This window comes from Erythrolamprus reginae, chromosome 4 (genome assembly GCF_031021105.1).
Source record: "Erythrolamprus reginae isolate rEryReg1 chromosome 4, rEryReg1.hap1, whole genome shotgun sequence".
Lineage (NCBI taxonomy): Eukaryota > Metazoa > Chordata > Lepidosauria > Squamata > Dipsadidae > Erythrolamprus > Erythrolamprus reginae.
In genome coordinates, this window is record NC_091953.1 from 81599621 (window position 1) to 81624535 (window position 24915).

Below are 24915 nucleotides of genomic sequence, written 5' to 3' on the forward strand. Positions count from 1 at the left end.
GGTTCGACTACTGTAATGCTCTCTACATAGGGCTACCTCTGAAGAGTGTTTGGAAACTTCAGATCGGGCAAAATGCAGCTGTGAAAGTAATCATGGGCTTCCCTAGGTATGCCCATGTCACACCAACACTCCGCAGTCTGCATTGGTTGCCAATCAGTTTCCGGTCACAATTCAAAGTGTTGGTTATGACCTATAAAGCCCTTCATGGCATCAGACCAGAATATCTCCGAGACCGCCTTCTGCCGCACAAATCCCAGCGACCGGTTAGGTCCCACAGAGTTGGCCTTCTCCGGGTCCCGTCGACGAAACAATGTCATCTGGTGGGACCCAGGGGAAGAGCCTTCTGTGTGGTGGCCCCGACCCTCTGGAATCAACTCCCCCTGGAGATTAGGATTGCTCTCACCCTCCTTGCCTTTCGCAAACTCCTTAAAACCCACCTCTGCCGTCAGGCATGGGGAAATTGATTCCCCTGGGCTGTTTCTGCTTTACGTATGGTTTGTATGAGATGTATGATTGTTTTTTATATTAAGGGTTTTTAATTGTTTTTAACTATTGTTGTTTTGTTGTTGTGAGCCGCTCCGAGTCTCTGGAGAGGGGCAGCATGCAAATCTAATAAAAATAAATAAAATAAAATAAATAAAATAAAAAATAAATAGCCTGGTCAGCTTTAGCACATTATTTTATCCCCTGGTTATGGCTTTAAACAACCTTATTTGAGGAGAGTAACAATGAAAGTGCTTGTAAGCCAGTAAGAGCTCGGAAAATTACTAGTACTGTACCTGGTTAGGGCTGGAAATAAACATTCGAAGCAAGTAGAGCAATGAAAAAACCCCTGCAAAGACTTTGGGCTTGAAAAATATTCTTTGCAAAGAGTAACAATGTTAGCACTTGATTAGGGCTGGAAAAAAACATTTGAAGCAAATAGAGTAATTTAAAAAACCCTACAAAGACAGGGTTTGGAAAACATTCTTCACAGAGCGTAATAATAAAAGAGCTTGCAATAATAAACGCTTCACAGAGCGTAATAATAAAAGAGCTGAGAACACCTTTAGCACCTAGTTAGGGCTGGAAAGAAACTTATTCGGAGCAAGTTAGAGCAATGAAAAAACCACTGCAAAGACTTAGGGCTTGGAAAACATTCTTTGCAGAGAGTAACGATGAAAGAACCTGCAAGGTAAGAGCTGGGAAGATTGTTAGCACCTAGTTAAGGCTGGAAAAAAGCTTAGAAAAAGCTACATTCAGAGTATAAGACACACCTGAATTTTAAGCCTATTTTAGGGAGGAATTATATTTTTAAAAAATACGGTATTTTGAAAATAGAAATCTAACTAAGGAAATATTGTATTTTAGAATAAAAGCATCTGATTGGAGCTAATGATCCTTTTGGGAAAGAGGTCTTTTGACACATAAAGTATAAATGATTTTAGCAAATCTTACCCATATTATTTCAAGTGATAGTTGTACATTTTATGTGGAAACATTTTTGTAATGTATCAAATAGGCTTTATATTGTGCAAGAGTTTGTTCTGATCAGTGCAAATTTTTAGATCTATTCTAAAATCTACACTTCCAAGGCCAGCAGTATTTATACTGCTTTCTGATTTTTTTATACTACCTGTCTCCAACTAACCACAATATAATGGTATTAACAATATTCCATTCCCAGTTTATTATAAATTTTAATGTATGTATTACCATGTATTTATAGTTAATAGTCTTTTTGGGAAAAGAGAATCATATTATTAAAGTATTACAATATTCAGCTTCAATGGTAGAAAACCATAAAACAAACGGTTTCCAACATACAAATAAAGGCAACTCAGGAATTTCTTCTAAAGCATTCAATTCCTAGTAAAAAGAAGATTTATTTCTCAAATGCATTTCTTCTCTGGTATATTTATTCTACTTTAAAACTAAAAGATCCATAAATACTATAGTATGATAAAAATAATAATGTGCATGGTGACATTATAATGGAAGCCCTGCTCTGTATTTGTGTCCTCATAGCACGGCTTACATTGTGATGTCAGAGTACATCCAAAAGGTACTTTTTAAGGAAGCAAGTGGACTTTCTTGTTTTTTCTTTGAAGACGTTTCGCTTCTCATCCAAGCTTTTTCAGCTCTGGCAGGATAGTGGGGAATGGAAGGATTTATATTCCTTGCAGACAGCAATATCAATATAAACATGAGAAGCAAAACATCTTTGAAGAAAACACAAGGAAATCCAGTTGCCTCCTTAAAAAGCACCTTCGGGACAACCATGACCTGGATGACTGAGAATCTTTATAGACTGTCAGAGTACATGTTTCATAATTTGACCCCTTTTCCTTTCCCCCTGAATACACTGTAACTGACACACTCCCTTGCCACAGGTTTAGCCAATTCACCTTCAGACAAGAAAAAAAAAAAGAAGACAAACAGCAGGCAAGACACATCAGGTAGTTATATTTTCTGGCCAGAAGTAAATATATGTAAATATTTTATGAAGCTTGCAAGAGAACAAGTGCCTTCTTAATTTTAATTAATAAAATTTTAAGGGTACTTATAACACACACACACACACACACACACACACACACACACACACACCGAAAATACCCTCAAGGGAAACTGCTATACAGTTTCTGGGTAGTTTTTGTGACAGCTAATATTCTACATTACAGATTCTAATTTCAACAGTTATATATCAATACTGTATGTGTAATTCAATTTATATAATAAAGTAGAGGTTAATAATATATACAATAAACTTTGGGGTGCACTAGAAAAAAAATCATCTGAAAAAGATATGGATTCCTTAGGGAAGAATAAATGTTATTTTTAACAACAGGCAAACCTACAGTACAAAACTATGAATGGTCCAGATCCCTAAAAATCAAGAATTCAACTAACCCTATTGGAATCTTCTGTACAATCTTCCCGTGAAGAGCCAACAGATCTTGTAAGAGATTTATGCTGCACCTGTGGAGATAACAGTTGCAGGCTATTTGCTCTGGCTGCCATCCCTTGCCCTATGCTTAAGCCACCCTCTGAGCCCTTTGTCCTCACTCTGTCCCGGCTCACATACATAGAATGTCTATGAGGGCGCTGTTGTGAAGAAAAAGGACTCGTGTAGCCTAAACCATAAGAAAAAGATTCATGAGGAGCAGATGCAGAATGTAACTGGCTTCCATCCATGTGATCGGGCAATTTTAACTCCTCCATTGTTTTGGAATGTCTTGTAGATGGCCTTCGTGATTCCAGTGTACCATCACTTCTGTTATTTCTCCCGGAAGGACTGAGCAAAGTTCTATTGTCAGCATGACGAGGTGGTGTTGGTGTAGTAGGAGAGTTTAAGTCCAAACAGCTGGATGGAAAATACCTACTGCTATTTGATTCTGCAACTTGAATTCTGGCTTCAGACAAATTACCCACAGATTTGGAATCAGTCAGAGCTCCATGACTTTTTGATTTGGTGCGATATGAGGGGCTCTTTGAAGATTGTGGAATAGTATCAATATAACTGTGGCGGCTATGCCTTTCACCTGGTTGTAATGTGCCAGTTTTGTTCTGTGAACCTTCCATAAATGAATGACGATTATGCTGTGATCTGGAATTTGACTTCAGGTATTTAGTACCAGGACCATCTGAAGTTTTGGCTTCTGAATTAAAATCAAATTCAGTTTTTGTCTTCACTTCTTTTGGACTGAGAAGATGTGGTATGTTGTTATTAGTGAGATCCTTATTTCCAGATGAAGGAGTATTGTTTGTCTTTTTTGACACCATTGGACTGTGAGAGGTTACAGGGAGATTTCCATTTAAAAAGCTTTCATTTGATGAAAGGGCATCTTCTCTTTGCAGTCCCACATTCTGTAATTCTTTGCTATTTGATCTGTGATGAGACGGCACAGCAGTACCTTTGCCAGATTGATTTCTATATTATGAACAGACAAGAAAAACATTTTTAAAAAATTAAAATATTAAATAGTTAAAACACTTTTATAGTTTTGATGTAGAAAATAAATATCATGTGATCATATTTCTTCACAGTATTATTCAATAGCCCAGATGACTAAACTATGGCAACTGTTCTAAACTGGCTATATTTTGATCTCCTAAAATTCAATGATTTGACACACCCCTACTAAAGCAGAATTCTTTAACTAAGTCATTGTATCAATGAGCAATAGATTTCACCAAGCACTTGGTCCAGAAAATATATGGGTTTCAGGCAGGGGTGGATTCTAACTTACCTCACTGCTGGTTCACTTCCTCCCACGCCGCACCTCATGGGTACATGTGAGCTTTACATGTGCATGTGCAGTGTCAAAAAATCCAAAATAAAGCCAACACCCCCCCCCCCCCCGAAAACAAGATGGCAACCACATGCTGGAAACTTGGCTTCTGTGCGTGCTCAGGGGAAAAAAATACAAACAAACCAAAAAAAACCCAAATATTTTTTTAAAGGATGATGATGTGACATCATTGTGATGTCACTAGCGGCTACTGGTTCGGGCGAAATGATCCAAACCAGGAGGAACCCACATCTGCTTCAGAGCCATTTCTGTTCAGTGTAGAAGTGAATCTGAGATTCTGAAGTATCAAGAGAGAATCTTATCATCCAGAAAGGAAACCAAATTTAAGTTGTTCTACTTTTTTAACTGTGTGGAAGACACCAAAAAAGTGCTATGTTTGATAGTGGCCTAATTGTATCACTTAATTTTAGTAAGTTATATCTGAAATAATTGGAATGCTGACATTATTATTTCCAGTCATTTACCTGCTAGTTAAAGTGTTGCTATCTCCATGGTAAGGCTTTCTTTTAGTTGACCTTGAAGGTGAACGATCTAACATCCTCTGAGTTTGAAATGATGGATGGTTCAGACACTGTTCTGTTAAGTATCGGTCAGCTGGATCCACTTTCAGCAAGTTCTTTAGGTCAAATGTTAAGAATTAAGAAACGTAATATAGATGTGGTTGATGTTAGTTATAGCATAATTTTACCAATACAGTATATGCAATTTAAAATTATTTATCATTTCCACTCTTACATAAAAATGTTGACTCTGAAATCTGTTCTTAAAAATAAATTAAAAAACACCACATGGCAATCTTCTATAGTTTGTACACAGTTTATGCAAATTTACAAAGTTCATATAAAATACACAGCAAATTTCTTTTGTTATATTATTGTAAGAAAATCTAATAATACCTTGCTTTAATCTGATTTTTCAGATTTATTACAACACTAACAATAAATTAAAATTATTTAGTGGGTGCTATTAAGAAAAAAAATTCTATACAAAGTCTGAACATAGTTTTACCTTATTAAAAATATGCAGTTGTGTTGATTTCAGGGAAAATGGGGGGATGGGATAAAACCCCCATCTCTCTGCCTTCCCCGAACCCATCTCAAATGTTTGAAGTAATTATATTTTCAAATTATTCATAAATAAGTTTATGCAGGACTATTTACATACTTATAGCTAAATTACAGTCCTCTCCCTCCCTCCCCTCTATATATTCTGTAGATGTAAACAATCAACATTCCTACCTTCATAAGGTCAAGTAAAAAACCACTTAATATTCCCAAGTATCTCCTTTCCAATGATTGTGGATGGTTGACTGCAGGAAACTGTAATATAGGTTACATATAACTCACAGAGAACTGGAATTTACTAATCATTAAAATTTTGTTAGCATTATATCCTAACAAAACAGGAAAAACAAAAATGCTAAAGGTAAATTAAATAATAGCTCAAAGATAATTTCCTTGTAAGACCAACCCCAAACTGTGCTATTGAAGATGTAGGATTAGATTCCCTGTGTCTCTTAAAAAGCTAATAGCAGCTTTATTGCTAAGGAGATACGAGTAAAGCAATAAAGCATGACATCACATGACTGTATCACTCACTTAGTTTATTTATTTATTGTATTTATATGCCGCCCATTGCAAAATGAACTCAAAGCAGCAAACAAGTCGGATAAATACAACAATACTAAAATGCAATCAGAATACACAATAAAATCAGTAATATATTAAAACAATAAAACAATATCCTAAAAAGAATCATACATACACTACAGTCTGAACTTAGTGACTGAACTTCCAGGACTTCCCCTTGCCACTGATAAGCAAATTTGACTAGGTTTGGACCCTCCCAGCCCTGAGCCTCCAACCACCACACCTGCATATCTCCCTTCCATCTCTGCTCATTTGCAGCCCCAGAACTGCAGCATACCAAGAAATCAGCAATGTGGCCCCAGAACTGCGGAGCCCAATAGTGTGCTGCAAAATCATCATGCCCAAGAAGCTCCAACAGCTCAGCACAAAGCCACCAATGTCCCAGGAAGCATTCCAAGTTGCATTTTGTCACTCTGTACTTCAAAGCCCATCTGAATTTTTCCACATGATCTCCCTGGCCCTACACAAGGCTGCTACGGGAACGGTGAGGCCACCTTTCCCAGTCTCACAACAATAAATGCGCTATTTGGAAGACACAGAATGGAATTTGGAGAGTAGAGTGAACACCTTTAGGGTATGGCCAGGTTGGGCATGCCTTATCACCAATGGCAAGAAGATGGCGAAGATCAATTGGGCAAGGCAGGGCCTGTGGATTGCAGGTAGGCTTGGAGTTTGTGCTGTGATGGCTGATTATGGATTGAGGCAGCATTCCTCAATGGCAGCTGTGGCACTAGAGCTGAATTAGTAACTTTGAAAGGTTGTTGGGTGAATGGTTGTAAGTTGAGGACTACCTGTATTGAATGCAAGCAATATTTATCCACTTATTTATTCTAATGAATTTTCAATTTATTAATTAATGAATTGTAGTATGCAAAATGTCTCCAAAGATGAATTATGAAATGCTCCAATCTGAATTTTTCAAAAATCTTGCATAAATGGAGACAAGACAAAAAACATTTCCAATCGTCACAACACTATTAACACGTGTCATAAATATATTCTTTGCCATACCCGTAGAAACCAAAGTACACATTAATTGTGTAAAAGCACTTCCTCTACTTTTAATCTTAACTTTAATCTTTGCTTTTCTCACTCTGTTATTCAGTTCTAATTCCATTTAACTCTATTTTTATATGATTTTATGATTTTTTAATTTGTAAACCGCCCAGTCATTTAGATGGTGAGATGGGCAGTGTCTAAATTTGATAAATACATAAAATAAAGAACAGCATTGACAGAATTTTGGTAGAAAGACTTTATGCAAATTCATTACTAGAAAACATGCATAGTACATTTAAGCTAAGCATTACCCGTAGGCCATGGAAACGGGGATTGCTGTAGAAAAGCTTCATTTGTTCTGCAGGAAGTGGTCCTAATACCTTCTGAATTGTAAAAAGTTGATCAATTTCACTTTCACCAGGAAATAGTGGCTGCCCATCACTAAGTTCCCCCAGAATACAGCCTACTGACCACATATCTACAGACTTGCCATAAGGGGCCCTGAAAAAAAAACATATTGTGCTATTGCTCCTTGATCCCATATTCCTATAACATATTTAAGTATTTACCCTGCATTAGTTTAAAAAAAATGGATTCTGTATCAAAGATCTTCCAATATACAACACAAACTTCCTTTTAGAAGTTTGCTCTTTATTATAGGTTTTTCACACATTTGTGAAAAAATATAGAAACACTCTCTCTCTCTCTCTCTCTCTCTCTCATACACACACACACACACACACATCTATCTATCTATCTATCTATCCATCCATCCATCCATCCATCCATCTCTTTTTATAATATTCACGCCAGGAAATAATGGCTCCAAAGGACAAAATTAATGTTTTTATTGATTTTTCTTTCCAAGGAATTTAGACTTAAACTGAAGAAGTAAAAATTAACATGCAGATTAAAATATATACTTAAATCAATCTTGCTTCCTAGTAACTTCATGAACATATCTGCATAATTTTCTTGAGAATACATTAAAAGATTTGCCTTGTGTTCTTCCATTTTTTTTTATTTTCTCAATCCATCCTCTGTGTCCTGATCTATTAACCTGACATAATTAAATTATTCAATAATTATTCTTGATTAGCTTTAGTTTATAGTTTGGGTCATAAACTTCCCTACTTACTGTGAAGACAACATTTTAGATCCTTACACACAACTTGTAATTTAAAGAAAGGTTTTAATATATCATCTGTCCTATTAAATCATGGAATACATAAATTAATCATTGTTAATAAGAGATATTGAATCATTATTTTAATTTCCACAGGCCATCTTTGCTCTATTTGAAAATACATATTGGCAATAAGACCTTTAAATACTATACAGTGGTCCCTTGACTTTCGCGGGTCCGACATTGGTGGAAAGGCTATACCACAGGTTTCCAAAAAATATTAATAAAAAATACTCCGCGGGTTTTTTGAACACCACGGGTTTTCTTGCAGCTGCCCGATGGACAATACTGTGCATTTTAAATCTCCTCCCACTCCAACCCCAGCCCTCCTGCTTCTTTAAATAAAAGCTCCGCTTCTGCCCCAGCCTTCTGATCCTTCCCCTTTAATGCTTGGAGCGTTGGTACGCTCCACTTGAAGCCGAGCCTTACTGCCGCCCACCACTGCCGCCGCTTCTTCCCCCACCCACCTAAGCTGTCTCCCTTAGTGGTAGCGTCCGACTTCCCAGCTGATTGGCCTGGAATCCCGCCTTCAAGTCCTGGCCTGAATCCCTCTTGCCTTGACCTTCCCCTTCCCCTGCCCCAACTCTAAGCACCAGTGCTGCCGCCGCCATGGAAGACGCCGGCAGTGAGCGCAGCAAAGCTCCCAGCTTGCCGCCCCATTGCCCTTGCAGGTTCTGGGGATAAGTAAAACCAGGAATGGAGGAGAGGGGGGTGGGGAAGGAAGGAAGAGAGCATCTCTACTTCGTGGAAATTTGACCTTTACGAGCGGTCTTGGAATGTATCCCCCACGAAAGTCAAGGGACCACTGTACTTCAAAAAACAACAATCCTAAATTCAACTTTGCTATCAAAACTAGGCAACTGACAAGAACAACTAAAACAATAATGAACTGGGCTTATTAAATAGACCAATATTGAAGAGTATAAATGTATATTATATATGTGTAATATATGTATGTACATTTGTCTGTCACATTATTTATAAATTCTAAGTTTACTTACCCTAGCAAGAGTTCAGGAGAACGATACCATCTGGTGGCAACATATTCTGTATAGTTCGCATTGCTACCTTCTGACAAATTCCGTGCAAAACCTTCATTAAAATAATATTAAAGTGATCTTACTGTATTGATAATTCAATAATTTGTTATCTTTTTAATCCTGAAATTTCATCTATGGATAAAGTTTTTAAAAGATTATAAAGAATAAAACACTATAACATATATATTAAAGAGAAAAAAACTTTGACCATTTGAAATTAAATATTAAAAGGAAATGCAAAATTCATTTGTACTTGAAGGTTACTTTATATATCACCATATACATTCAGGTACATTAATGAAATGAAATATTAAAGTTTCAAAATCCAATAATTTCAATTTAAGCAGTAAAAAACATATAGAAACTTCTTTGCACTTTATACAAAACTATATATGTATCAATATCTATTTCTTTAAACAGAATAATAAGTTCATTGGATACGCAACTTAAATGGTTTGACCATGGTATATGCCATTTTCACATTAAAATGGTAAGTTTAGATAAGTGCTCATGTGACTAATTTTACAGTTGTAAATAAGTGGGAATAACCTGTCACAAAAAATGAAATGGAACCTGAATCACCATAACATAGTAGCAGTGTGTATTTGTTAAAAGTGTTATATTCTTAGTGTTCTTCAAATTTCTTAGTATCAGAAAAATGCACTACATGTGCTTCAGCGGATGCTAGTAATTAAGCAAGCAAAAAGCACAATATACAATACTTAGGATGATATACTTGCAATCTCTAGTTATAATTAAAAAGGTTATTTACTGTCATAAAATAATTCAAATTATAAAGAATTGTAATAAAGATATCAATTTTTTTTTTAAAAAAAAGGCTTACCAAAGTCACACAATTTCAAAATATCATTGTGGCTTATTAGTAGATTTTCTGGCTTAATATCTGAAATAGTCAAATGCATAGCAAAAAGTTAATGAATGACAAGATACACACTGTTCTTCATTAACAAGCAACTGAAACAGTACAGCACATTATTTATTTACTGCACCTTTTCCCAAACACTCGAAACGGCACATTTTGGAAGGGAGGGTTCCCCTAATTTTAATTCCACAACAATAGCTTTATGAGGTAACTGGGCTGTGAGAGAGTGATTGGCTTGAAGTTACCCAGCTGGTTTTTATGCCTAATCATCACAGCAAACTGGTTTTCTTTCCATTTCAGGAAATTTTTGTAAGGAACCTGCAGCAATAGACACATAATGGCCAAACTTCAAACTGAAGTTGTGGGTGCTCCAACACAACCATTTGTCTGAAATGGTATAAAGTTTCCTGGTTGAGGAGGGAGTTGGACTAGAAGACCTCCAATATCCCTTCCAACTGTTACTCTGATGAATTTTAACAAATAATGACTTCTCACTTTCCAGAAGTTACTGAAGAATGATCATAGACCAACCAATAGAAAGTATATTGGAATAATAGTTCCCAAGTTTAACTAAATATCTTACTAAAAGAAAGCTTAGTATAGTCTGGGGAAAATATTTAGTTTTTAAACATGAAATTTAGAAATTGATTAAATTCAATTATGAATACATTTTAGTGAAGTTACAATTATAAAATTTATAAAGAATTATAAGAATAAAGAAATATTAATTCTAAAGATACATGAGCAAAACAAAAATTACAAATTATTCACAAAGAGTAAATTATTTAGATTCATTAAAATCAGTGGGATTACTTAGCTAACTCCCATCAATTTTATTTTAGAAGTGTGTGCGTGTGTGCTTTATTTATTATTGTAAAGAAAATTTTGCTTCATGTATAATTTTAAATTAACAAATACACAACAAATTTACAATAATTGGTGCAATCAACCTCCTTGCTAAAAACATATTTACACTTTCAGGAAAACATACAGTGTAAAGTTTAATTTACTTACCTCTATGAACAATATCATTTTTATGACACCAATGAATTGCTTTAATCAGTTGGTAAGTATAACTTTTTACTTTTTCAGGAGGGACTCCATTTGGCATTTCTTCTAGCAACTCAAGCATATTCTATGGTTAACATAATTAAAAACAGAAAGAATTAACTTACAAACTCTGCAATTTAAGATTTATCTACTACCTACAAAATGTAGTGTAATAGTATCCCTTTATACAAAAGGAACCAAAGGAAGCATTCAACACAATCATGTAATTTATATAATACAAAAGGCAAATAAAAATAATTTCTAAAAGCAGCAAAGTGCTAACAATGCATAAAACAGAGCACAATAAAACCTAAAGTTAGGCGCCCCAAGTCCAGTGAGAGGGGCGCCATATAAATCCAATAGATAGATAAATAGGCAGGCAGGCAGGCAGGCAGGCAGGCAGGCAGGCAGGCAGGCAGGCAGACAGACAGACAGATAGATTCTCTATTAAAATAGCAATCAGCAATGGTATTATGTTATAAATCTATAGAGCAATTCAATTGGTTTCTACTATAGAGCAATTCAATTGGTTTTAAAAAAATACTAATGACATTGTATAACAGAGCTGTCAAACTCGCGGCCCATGGGCCGTATGTGTCACATGCTGGCCATGCCCCCACCCAGTTTAGCGAAGGGGGAAAAAGTCCCAATAAGTCACATGCCACTGCTGTGGCAATATGAGTTTGACACCGCTGTTGTATAACATTTTTATACATAAAACATATTTGAAGTTTAGCATTTTTTTTCTAAATAAATAACTTACTTTCTCTACATATTCAAACACCAAATACAATTTTCCTCTTCTTCTAAAAGCTTCTTTTAGTTCTACAATATTTTCCTGCTTCAAAGTACGAAGCATTTTAAGTTCTCGTAAAGTTGTCTCTTTGACCTCTTCATTTTCTATAAGTTAAAGAGTGAAAGGCTGTAAAATATATGCAATTTTTTCCCAAAACCTTTAGAAAACTCAGTGATCGCTAAGAGCTGACACTGACTTGATAGCACATAATTAATCAATCTTTAAATCCTCTCTGAGAAACAAACGGTCAGCCTAAGTAGTCTTGTTCAAAATTTCATTAAAAGCAAGTTTCATACTACATGTGATACTAAACTACAAAATAGTTTATTTTATTTTGGCTTACATAATGAGGTCATGTTAATCATTTTAACTCAGGCATTATGGATTATTCAAACAAATCACTTAGCTTTACATAAGAGCTTAGCAATAAACATTTATAATTCTTATAAATGGATTATTTAAGATATTCATCAAAACTATGAAAAACAAATTTAATTTGAATTTCTATTCCCCTTAATAAAAATGTAAAAATATTGTCCACTATTTAATATATTTCATTAGTGAGATATGACTATTACATTGAAAACAATATTACATATTGCAACATTTCATCTGTCACATCTGTCAATTGGAAGAATGGTTGGCACAACAGTCCTGGCTGAGCAACTGAGTCAAAAAGCTGCCAAGGGTAGCAACAGAGGAAGGACCTAAACAGCTTTGACAGACTCAATCCAATCAGCTAGGATACAGAGTTAACCCATTCCTGGATGCTATATCCACACAATAGATAATTAATCCTGAGTAAATATGCTAAAAGAATATTTTTATGCTGAAGATAAACTCATTTCACAAGCATTAATATATTAAAGTTTTCAAAACCAAGCCAAAGTAAAATTAATAAGGGCCAAATAGACAAATAGGAAGATAATTTGCATACTGAAAATGTTAATCTTATGCTTTTATAGTGAAAATAGCAATTCAGAAGAGGGGTACCAACAGTTCTGGAATTAGGTCTAGGTTACCAGTCCATACTACTTGTAAGACAGAGGGAAAAATATTCTTGCTGAAATTCATTTCATTTTTCTTCTTCTGTTTAATTGTGTCCAATTCTCAGAGACTGCCTGGACAAGTCCCCACACTTCTTTTGACAAGGTTTTTCAGAAGAAGTTTGTCATTGCCTCCTTTCTAGAGCTGATTGTGGTTAAATGATCACACACAGGTCATTAAGTGGACCGAGTCCCAGATCAAGATCATGGGGTGGTCCCTGGGAAAGGGAATGAGTATGAATCTTCAGGATCTAAGCTCCATTTCTCCACCCTGCCAAAGAAGTTCACTCAGCCTCCAGTAACCAGAGGAAGCCCTCTTGGAAGGCAACAGCAGCTTCCCATTTCCCTGCTGGCTTTCCTATTGACTTTCTGGGAAAGCCAGCAGAGAAGATTGCAAATGGCAATCACAAGATAATGGGGCATTTGGTCACTGGCCCTACGTGGTGAACAGCCTGTCAAACACCCAGATTACAATCACTTAACTCTGAGAGCGGTACACTTTATGATGGCCAGAAATACCCTTAAAAGTGAATCCAGAATCAGGAGATATTACAGTATTTGCTAGGTATTATTTCTTCTAGGATCCAGAATTATGCACAGTTCAATTCAGTGACGGTTTGCTACTGTATGATACGGTTCTAGGAACTGGTAGCAGTGGTGGCGGGAGGCTCTGCATACTGCCCTGGATCCTTCTGTACGTGAGAAGTGAGCAAGCACGGGCAAACCAGTAGCGATGGGATTTAGAACCCATCACTGGTTCAACTACATATTAAGTCATGTTGGTTTTTCTGAATTAAATTTCTGCTGATAGGTATACATAACAGACTCTGATTCAGATATCTAGGTAAGTAATAAATTGCTTATCAGGAAACATTTCAGATTATTCAGATTTATACAGCAATCAAATAATAGTAAAAACCTGTCTGAAACATGTCAATACCATAGTAAGAATAATTTTAAAACGTTGGCTATTTTCTAATGAAACAGAAGCTAATTAAAAAATTCAGTGTTTATTACTGCAATCTCACTTATCTGGAGGTGCCAAATTGAAAAAGGCAGATCTGAACAAATACAGACATGTAGAAAGTTTGCATATTAAGGAGTATCTTCACCATCTATCCAAAAAGTTTTAAAATAAAGCTCTGATCTCTTCTGAGTTGATATGTTGACACAGGATAATAAATTCTTAAACTCCTACTTCTGCACTATTCCAAATTTTGGATAAGAACCTATTAATTAATTTTAAAAGTGCACTATATATTCAAATAGAAAAAAGTACCTTCGCTGTCTTTGAATTTTTTAATGGCCACAATTTCATGTGTCTCCTAAAAAAGAAAGAAAAAATATGTTCACCAGAAAGGATAGTCATATTTTTAGTTAATAAATACCTGATACCATGTTGTGCTACAGATTTCCAGTTATGCATAGAGTTGCACATTGAAGCAGAACTTTTATAACAAATTTTAAAGCTGGAGAATAGCTTTGTACCAAATTATTTTAACATTATTTAGTTTATAGTTGGTGAGGGTTTTGTTCTTTCTGGTAGTTTTCAGAGCAACTAAATAAAGTTATTTCTGCTATTGTTTTGAATACATGCAAGGAAGAGAACTGTATGAAAGTACAGTTAATTACTAAATGATTAATAATTTGAAAATATATTTTTATTGTTGCATATCTTTTCAATACATATTATTATAAATTCTAAAAAATTAATAATCCAAACAATATCTAATTCAGATTTTAAAAATACTAATTAGGCTTTTAAAAATCAATTTAAATTTTGAACACTATTCTTAAAGTATTTTTGTAGAAGGCTGGCTACAAGAATTTCATAATACAAATGGGAAAGGAGGCAAAATTTGAGCAAAAATATTTATTTGTTTGTTTAATTTGGAAGGGACCTTGCAGGTCATCTAATCCAACCCCCTGCTCAAGCAAGAGTTCTTACATCATTTGAGATATATGGCAGTCCAATCTCTCCTTGAAGGTCCAAGTGTTGGGGCTCCCACAACCTCCTCTGGCAAGCTGTTCCACTGGTTGATCACTCTCACAGTCAGAAAGTTTTTCCTCACTTCCAGGCTGAATCTCTCCTTGGTCAGCTTCCATCCATTATTCCTTGTTTGGCTTTCTGGTGCCTTGGAAACACATTGGACCCCCTCCTCTCTGTGGCATCCCCTCAAGTATTGGGACACTGCTAACATGTCACCCCTGGTCCTCCTCTTCGCCAGACTGGCCAAGCTCAGTTCCTGCAACCACCCTTTGTATACTTTATTTTCCAGACCCTTTATCATCCCGGTTGCTCTCTTCTAGACTCTCTAGAATTTCAATGTCTTTTTTGTAGTGTGGTGACCAAAACTTGTTGCAGTACCCTAAGCGTGGTCTGACCAAGAGTTGATAGAGTGGTACTTTGGTCCTTGATTGTAACCTTCTATTTATGTAGCTGGGGACTGTGTTGGCTTTTTTGGTTGCTGCTGCAACCAAAACTCTGAGATCCCTCTCCAAGTTGCTGCTATTGAGTGTGGTTTTGCCCACATGTATGTGTATTTTTTATTCTTCTAACTTGGGTGTAGAATTTTACTTGTTGTTGAGAAGGTGGTGGCACTCCAACTCCAGCAGTCCTTGGAAGAAGCCGATTATCTAGGCCCTCAACAGTCAGGATTCAGGCCCAGCTACAGCACAGAAACTGCTTTGGTTGCATTGATGGATGATCTCTGGCATGCCTGGGACAGGGGTATATCCTCTGTCCTGGTGCTTTTTGACCACTCAGCGGCTTTCGATATCATCGACCATGGTATCCTTCTGCGGCAGCAGGAGGGGTTGGGAGTGAGAGGCACTGTTCTTCAGTGGTTCTCCTACCTCTCCGGTCGGTCACAGTTGGTGTTAGTGGGGGGTCAGAGGTCGGCCTCTAGGCTTCTCCCTTGTGGGGTGCCTCAGGGATCGGTCCTCTCCCCCCTGCTATTTAATATCTACAGTGATCCCTCGAGTTTCGCGATCTCGATGTTCGCTAAACGCTATATCGCGAGTTTTCAACCCGGAAGTAAACTCCACCATCTGCGCATGCGTGCCCTTCCACGCATGCGTAGATGGTGGAGTTTCCCCGCCGGGCAGAGGCTTCCCTGGGTCTTCCCCCTCTTGCCCCGGTAAGGCGCGAGCAACGGCGTGGGCGGGTGGGCGGCACACGCGCGGGGAAACCCCAGGGCCGCTTCTCAGCTGAGAAGCGGCCCCAGCAACAGCGCGGGGGGTGGGCAGCACGCGCGCGCGCGGAGGAAACCCCAGGGCCGCTTCTCAGCTGAGAAGCGGCCCCAGCAACAGCGCGGGGGGTGGGCAGCACGCGCGCGCGCGGAGGAAACCCCAGGGCCGCTTCTCAGCTGAGAAGCGGCCCCAGCAACAGCGCGGGGGGTGGGCGGCACGCGCGCGCGCGGAGGAAACCCCAGGGCCGCTTCTCAGCTGAGAAGCGGCCCCAGCAACAGCGCGGGGGGCGGGCAGCACGCGCGCGCGCGGGGGAAACCCCAGGGCCGCTTCTCAGCTGAGAAGCGGCCCCAGCAACAGCGCGGGGGGCGGGCGGCACGCGCGCGGACAAGCAGCAGCAGCGAGGCGGCGGGGAAACCCAATCTTCGGCTCCTCGCTGCTGCTGTGGAAATAAAAACACCATCTGCGCATGCGCAGATGGTGTTTTTACTTCCGCACCGCTACTTCGCGACAAATCGATCATCGCGAGGGGTCCTGGAACGGAACCCTCGCGATGATCGAGGGATCACTGTACATGAAACCACTGGGTGAAATCATCCAAGGGCATGGGGTGAAGTATCATCAGTATGAATTTTGAAGATTACAGTTTCTGGCAGGACAGGCTGGAAAGTCAGGTTTCCATCTTTTCCTAAGACCTGACCACCTTGGTTTAATTGCGCTTTTTGAAGTTTCTTTTTCACTTTCCTTTTTATTCTTTAAAGTTAATGGACTGGTTGAATGCTAATTTATTCTAACCCTTTGCCTGATTTTAACATGAAATTTTCTCTGTTCTTTTTTGTTTCACTTTGGTGCTCTCAATAATGTTTGCTTTCTCTGGGTAGTGAAAGTGAATGGATTCCCCCTGTTTTCTTTACCTATTTTTAACTGTGAGAAATATCATTTTAAGGTTCTCTGCAACTATCCTGTTAACTCCCCTAATATCAGTTAGCCTGCTGCTAGCTACCATGGGGGTGGGGTCGGTGGAGAATATTTCACTGCAACTTTGTAACCACAGTCTGGGCTTTGCTTATCTCTCCAAGGTCATTTTTTCTAGCTTTGGTATGCAGCAGCCAGAGTTGCCTAGCTACAAGGATGTTGGGCTCTATGGTTTGTTATGATTTGCTGCTTCACTTGCTTTTGCATCAGATCTTTCCTGAAACTTGTTGTATTCAATTCTCTCCTAGTAAAAGCACCTTTTCTCTGATTCTATGGAGTCGAAAATTTTTCTTTCTTAGGAAAGGGATAGAGGCCGCCCTGACACCTGTCCTTGAAGAACTGGTTATTTTAGGATGCTAAGCTACAGGAGGGTAAACAATGCACTAACTTAAAGCTAAAGCCCTTTGAGAAGAAGACTTGGGGGGAAATGTTTTTTAACCTACAAGTTAAAATTGAAGAATTTGGCAAAAAGTTTGATAACATAACAATGATTTTAAGTCAACCTAAAGAGGATACCCAGATACAAGCAAACTGCAACTAAACCAGACAACAGGAGTTTGTATTGAAAGTGGTGGATGTATTTGAGAAGGTTAAAATGGATAAGGACTTTACAGAATCAGAATTGACTGACTCGATCAGTGATAAATCAGATTTCCCTAGGAAAATTTATTTATTTATTTATTAGATTTGTATGCCGCCCCTTTCCGTAAAATTGATGCTAATTGGGGAACGGACATATTATATCCAATTGAAAAACAATTTCAACTAGATTTTTTGGTGGGGGAAGGATGGGTGCTTTTGATACCATCGATTATGGTATCCTTCTGTGCCGACTGGAGGAGTTGGGAGTGGGAGGCACAGTTTTATGGTGGTTCTCCTCCTACCTCTCTGATTGGTCGCAGTCGGTGTTAGCGGGGGGCTCAGAGGTCGACTCCTCGGTCCCTACCTTGTGGGGTTCCTTAGGGGTTGGACCTCTCCCCTCTGCTGTTTAATATCTACATGAAATCATTGGGTGAGATCATCCAAGGGCATGGGGTGAGTTACCATCAGTACTCTGACGACATTCAGCTGTACATCACCCCATGTCCATTCAGTGAAGCAGTGGAAGTAATGTGCCAGTATCTGGAGGCTGTCAGGGTCTGGATGGGTGCCAACAGACTCAGACTCAATCCAGACAAGACGGTGTGGCTGTGGGTACTGCTTCCCAAGGACATGTCCATCTGTCCGTCCATTACCCGTGGGGGGGGGAATTGGCGAGGGTTCTTTCTTTCCTTTTCCTCCGCGGCTGTGGGCTACTCCTCCTTCTTTCCCTGCTGTCGTCCCAAGTAGATCTCTTTAACAAATCTTCTTCCCCGTACAATACATGGGGCGATAAGGGGAGACGGAGGAGGAGGCAGGATCAGGGGTGGGAGGGAGATCCATCCAACCAGCCAGCCAGCCAGCTAAAGGGGGGAGGGGCAACCACTGGCATGAACTCTCTCTTTCCAGGCTTTAGAAGCCCCCAGCCGGGAGCGAGAAAAAAAGACAGCAGGAGGAAGAGGCGAGGGGGCTAGACATGGGTGGGGAGGTGGGAGAAGCGCCCCATAAAGTGGGAGGAAGGGGGGAAAGAGAGAAAGGGGGGGGGAAGCAATGGGGTTTAATAATAAATAGCATGGGCAATGTGTATGTGTATCTTGAGCTCTCTATTGCACCGGGCTTTGGCATGCATGTGAAGGTAGGAATCGCAGGTTGGGGAAAGTGGCTGGGTTGGAAAAGGGAGGGGAGGAGGATGAAGAGCACAAAAAGGAAGGAAGTGGACACATTAAAAAGCGAATAAACCTTCTCCCTCTTTTGCAGCTCACAGCAAAAGAGGAGAGTAAAGTCAAGCGCAGGAGCGAAGATGCTGATTTGAGGGGAAGGAAGGGAGGAAGAGAGGGTGCGTGTGTGAGAGAGCAAGAGAGAGCAAATGTGCAAGTGCACGGAGGATACGTGTATGAGTGGGGAGCGCGCGCACATGGTTCTTATTTGTTTTCTTTCAATCCCCACTCCCACCTCCTTCTGCCCCATCTCCCTCTCGCTCCCTCTCTCCCCCTACTACTACTCCTCTCAGGTTCCCTCACCTCGCTGTTTTTCCTCTGGTTTCAGCCCAGCTGAAACCCGCTGCTTCCTCAGCTCACCTCCGTCCCCTCTCTGTTCGCCTCCACTTCGTTTGCTGTCGCTTTTTTAAAATAATGTTTTGGATTTTCCTAATGGATTTCCATGCATTATTTGCTTTTACATTGATTCCTATGGGAAAGATTGCTTCTTCTTACGAACTTTTCTACTTACGAATCTGGTCACAGAACGAATTAAGTTCGTAAGTAGAGGTACCACTGTTTTTGCCTTTGGTCCTTTTTAGCGCAATTTTTTTAAATGGTTTTTTTTTAAAAAAATTGTTTAGCATTATTGAGAAAGAATACTATTTTGCATTTATTCAAAGGAAGGAGAAGCTTGTACAGTATTCAGGCTTATTTCCTATCAAAATAGGAGATAAACGTATAAATGACCATTAACATAAATTGTATAGAATCCTCCCTATCAATCTAGGATTGCCAAATCCAACTTGCAACTGTACAGGTTCTTATGCCTCATTAATGTATCCATATGTATTATTCAGTATATGTCTGCAACACCCCAAGGAAAAGAGAAGAAATTAGTAGAAGAAAAAAGAAGTACTGAAGAGAACTATGATAAAAAATATATTAATCCAATTAATAATTGCTAACTAAGATTATGTTATTTACTTATTTACTCCACTTATTTAGTTGCTTCATCCTGATCCAAGTTTTTGGTGAAGGAGACTGAGTTCCTTCTTTTCTTTGTGCTTGTTGTTTATCTTTATTTATTATGTTTTGTTAATTTTATTGCAATTTTTTAGATTGTTGTGAGCTGCCCAGAGTCACCGAGAATTGGATGGCATACAAGTTTAATAAATACTATTATTTACATGTATCAGACGATCTTTCTCTTACACATAACACATTCTTGCACCACAGATGTAAGTATACACACATACATGCAGAAAGTCCTTTCTGCAGATACAAAATAATATATGGAAAGTAAGAGGATAAGATAAGAATGGAAGATAACTGCACTAGGTAGATAAAAAAAGAAAGGGGTAATAAGATGAAGTTATGAGAAGAATAACATTGTAGGGAACGATAGGCAATAAAGAAAGAGTAAATTCGCCAGTACCCCCCCCCCCCCCAAGCAGCAGCTAATCTTCAGGTTGATTTAGACAACATATTTTATCTAAGTAATAACACTTTTAATACTGTTCTATCATTTGAGATTTTAGATTATCATCTTTATATTTAAAAAATAAAACAAGGAACATTGAACATTATTCACAAAGCCTAGAATCTAGAATACCAATTTTGCCAAAGTTTTAAAGTAGAAATTCAGTTTTTTGAATCAAAACTCTCAAAAACATCTTTTTAGGTTGGGTTTAAAAATAATTAGTTTAACAGGGGAAAAACATTTAAATGCAACACTTTTGGTATACAGTGATCCCTCGATTAGCGCGGGGGTTACGTTCCAAGACCTCCCGCGCTAATCGATTTTCCGTGTTATAGTGGTGCGGAAGTAAAAACACCATCTGCGCATGCGCGCCCTTTTTTTTCCATGGCCGCACATGCGCAGATGGTTGTTTGCGTGTGGGCAGCGGGGAAGACCCAGGGAAGGTTCCTTTGGCCGCCCAACAGCTGATCTGCTCCGCAGCGCGGAAGCAGCGAGGAGCCGAAGATGGAGTTTCCCCGTTGCCCAGGCAAAGGGGAAACCCCATCTTCGGCTCCTCGCTGCTGCCGCGCTGCAGAGCAGATCAGCTGTTGGGCAGCCAAAGGAACCTTCCTTGGGTCTTCCTGCTGCCCAGGCAAAGGGGAAACCCCAAGAGAGCCAAAAGAGCACCGGGCCGGTTGGTTCCCAACCAAAAGAGTTTACCCCGATTGTCCTCGGTGGGGGGAAAACAGCGCGTCGCCAGGCTCCCCATCTTCAAGAGAGGCGCGACGGCTAGCCAGGATCCACGCAGGGGAGAAAAGGCGCGCGCTCCCAGCCGCTGCGCCCCGCTTGGAGAGCAGCGGCGAGCAGAGCACAGAAGACGACGAGGCTTTCGAGGGCTCCAAGGCGGGCGGCGGCGCGTCCTTCGAGCACGCCGGCGGCGACCCCAAGCTGAAGGCGGCCACCACACACACACACGCCGCCGCCGCCATCCACCCCGCCGGGTTCCCCGCTTGCTACCTCTTCGCCTTCTCCCGCCTCCGAGGCCGACCAGCCCAAGCCACAACAGACACACACACACATACACGCACTCCCTCTCTCGCGCTCACACAGACGCATTCAGACAGAAAAGAAAAAAAATCCCCAAAAGAGAGGGACAAGAGGCAGGCACAAAGCGGGGGCACAAGGGGAGCTGCCCGGCAGAGGTTGCTTTTTTTCTTCTCGTGGGCAAGTGGAGGGGGGGAGAGAGAAGGAAAGAGAGAGAAGGAAAGAAAGAGATGAGAGAGGGAGGAAGAGAGTGTGAGAGAGGAAGAAAGAGAGAGAGAAATGATAGAAAAAAGGGGAGAAAAAAAGAGAAATGAGAAAATGATTGAAGCAGAGAATGACAGGAAAGAAAGAGAAAGAGACAGAGAAGTGACTCTTGGTGATGACGTATGACGTCATCGGGTGGGAAAAACCGTGGTGTAGCAAAAAAAACCGTGGAGTATTTTTTAATTAATATTTTTTGAAAAACCGTGTTGTAGCGTTTCGCACTAATTGAGACCGTGCTAATCGAGGGATCACTGTAATTCTCTTTAGCAGAGTAGGATCATTGAGATTAAGGCAAAAAAAATAGTTTTCGTAATGAAAATTAGCTTCCCTTTTCTTTACAATTGAGCAAAATTCTTTTTTTTTTGCAGAAAACAATAATTTGCCAATCTGAATTAAACTGTAACCCATGACAACAAGAAACTATGTAAAAACCATGAATAAACATTTTAAATGAAGGACCGAACTATTGGTAAATTTAAATAAGGAAAGAAAAGAAACAGATTCTCATTCACAATGAACAGTACACAAGCCAGGGCAACTTGCAAGCATATAGAACCAATCATGGTCTAGAAAAACCAAAACAGAGATAACAAAACACAATGTAGATTGTTTTACTTACCTTGTGTCTGCACTTAAGCACAACACCATAGGCTCCTATAGCCCAAAATAAAAAAAAATTCATATGTACATTGTAGAAAGTAGTATACATATATTTAAAAAGATGCTAATACTACTACTACTACTAGTAGTAATAATAATAATAATAATAATAATAATAATAATAATAATAATAGCAGCAATATCAGGTGATACACAAATTGAAGGGAAACAACTAGAAAAAAATAACAAAATACTGAATCCGCAAATTGAAGTTGAGCGATTGTGGGGGGAAAAATCAATGGTTGTACCAATCATAATAGGAGCCCTTGGAGCAATACCCAAAAGGTTGCCTAGATACATGTTTACATAACAGCTCTTAGGTTTTGGATAGGACCTGAAGTGTTAAGTTTTTACCAGTCCCAGACTGAATTGAATTGAGGACTAAATCTTAAATAATACTAATACTAAAACTACTGAAAATGAATATTGAAATAATGTAATAAAAACATAAACAAAATGCTGGCAAGGAAAAACATTACATGGTCAATTTCCTCAAAAGATAGCGGGGAAAGTGATACAGGTAAGACCTGACAATGGTTTACAAATACATTTTTTTTAATTGAAAGATTTGATTTTAGCTGCTCAAGAACGAGCTGTTTGAACTAATGCAAAGCCAGAACTAAACAATCATCAAATGATTAAAATACAGATTCTACAAAAGAAACAGTAGACCATATATTCAGCTCTTTGCAAGACGATTGCAGAAGCTGATTATAAACAACAACATAATAAAGTCTTCAAAATGACGCATTGAAGCATTTATTAAAAATATCATGTGCACTAATGAAAAGTTGGTGGAAATATTTAGTTGAAAAAGTAGTAAAAAAATGAGCAGATTGAAATATTGTGGAGTGTCTGAATAGAAACTGATAAAGTCTCAGCTGAGATTTAACTGTGTGTGAAATGACAGTGTGGTAACTGATGTGGCAATACGAGGGGATAATATGAGGGTCACCCAGAAAGGAATGCACCACATTTTTTTTCCTCAGCTTACAGTAATGGTATAAATGCGAAACTTTAGATATACATTATTTGAATTGTCAGGAATGCGTGTGTAAATTTTGCATTTCTTCAGAAAGTTAGCGTAGCTGCAGCAGTGTTTCAAATGGTGTATGTAAGTGATGTACGTTACAAGCAGCATGTCATCATTGAATTTCTCACTGCGGAGAAAGAAACTGTTGGGAACATTCACAAACGTTTGTGTACAGTTTATGGAGAATCTGCAGTCGACAGAGGTATGGTTAGTCACTGGGCCCAGAGGGTGAGGCCATTAGAAGACGGTTTGGCAGAGCTCCAAGGCTTTGTGACCAGAACAAGGAGTGTACCGACAGGGCATATATGCCCTTGTGTCTCGCAGGACGAAGGCCATAGAACAGGATGGAGATTACGGGGAAAAATAGGGAATGGAGTAAGTGTAAATTTCATTGTGTTCAATAAATAATTGTTGAAGAAAAGAAATGTGGTACATTACTTTCTGGGTGACTCTCATAGAAGAGAAGACAAAGAATTGGAGATCACAGTATTTATTTCGTTTTGTAAGCCGCCCTGAGCCTATGGAGAAGGGCGGCCTAGAAATCCAAATAATAAATAAATAAATAAACAAACAAATAAATCTGAAAACTGAAGATAAATTTTTTTGGCATAAACATTTTAATTTCACAGAACAATGCAGATGTCTAAGCATTATTTTCCTTAATTTGAAAAAAAATTTTTTTGAATGATTGTAGCATAAAGCATGTTGTGGTTAGCTCTGGCCCAGTTCCTGCCCCAAGGAAGGTGGAGGTGGATGTGGGGGAGACATCCACATGCGCAGGCATGTTTTGCTCCCAGTAGAATCTGCTGACGAAGTCTCCTCTGACCAAGGAAGTGTGAGTGACAGGGAAGAGGGGAGTTTGGCAGACAGCCCCGGAGGAGATCAGTCATCTGTATCATCCTTGGATTCTGAACAAGAATTAATGACACATCCACGCATGCGTAGAGTGATGCATAGGATTCAACAACTGAAGGATTATTACAAGAGAAAATGAGGCCACCTGTGGTTGGGTGGGGCTGCTGTAATTAGTGCTACAGATAAAAGTGCAGCCTGGTGTTTTAGCCTCATGGCAGTTTATCTGATTCATTGTTTAGTCAAGATCGTGGTTTTTGCTCTTCAGGATTGTGTGTGTGGACTCTCTGGACTTCAAAATTGGACTCAATTTCCCAGTTATTGGGTGAGCAATTGGACTGCATTTAACCTGTGCCTTCTGTGTACCAGAAAATCCCTTTGACATTTAAAAAAGGAGCTGTTTCTGTTTTTCTGTTTATAACAACTTTTGGGTTTTCCTTTTATCGTGTGGTGTGTGTCTTCCTGCACTAATTACTCTGTAATAACGGGCGGTTGAGACCTGGCGGCAGAACAAATCAGCTGGATTAATGGACTGAATTCCAGATGTTTCATTTTAAGGAATATTAGTGAGCAAGAGTGCTTTAATTATTAGAAAATTAAATAATTTTACACTAAAACACTTCTAAACATACTCAGGGATGAATAGCAATATATCCTAACCACTTAGTTATCCACACATATAGAGTCATGACTTACCAAAAACAGTAGTACTTGTAT

General features: G+C 39.0%; 1 protein-coding gene across 5 annotated transcripts in view; it reads right to left on the minus strand.

Annotated features, from left to right (window-relative positions):
• CDKL5 (cyclin dependent kinase like 5) overlaps nucleotides 1-24915 on the minus strand; it is a 277196-nt gene that overhangs the window by 47456 nt on the left and 204825 nt on the right. For 4 of the 5 annotated variants that reach the window (XM_070750754.1, XM_070750752.1, XM_070750749.1 and 1 more), the window contains exons 4-13: nucleotides 22273-22307; nucleotides 14224-14269; nucleotides 11866-12002; nucleotides 11067-11187; nucleotides 10014-10073; nucleotides 9131-9221; nucleotides 7255-7444; nucleotides 5534-5614; nucleotides 4760-4911; nucleotides 2893-3913 (exon numbers count right to left, since the gene is read on the minus strand). In XM_070750754.1, the coding sequence (XP_070606855.1) occupies nucleotides 2893-3913; nucleotides 4760-4911; nucleotides 5534-5614; nucleotides 7255-7444; nucleotides 9131-9221; nucleotides 10014-10073; nucleotides 11067-11187; nucleotides 11866-12002; nucleotides 14224-14269; nucleotides 22273-22307 (1934 nt within the window). The remainder of the gene's footprint in view (nucleotides 1-2892; nucleotides 3914-4759; nucleotides 4912-5533; nucleotides 5615-7254; nucleotides 7445-9130; nucleotides 9222-10013; nucleotides 10074-11066; nucleotides 11188-11865; nucleotides 12003-14223; nucleotides 14270-22272; nucleotides 22308-24915) is intronic. The other variant, XM_070750753.1, reaches the window with a different exon arrangement.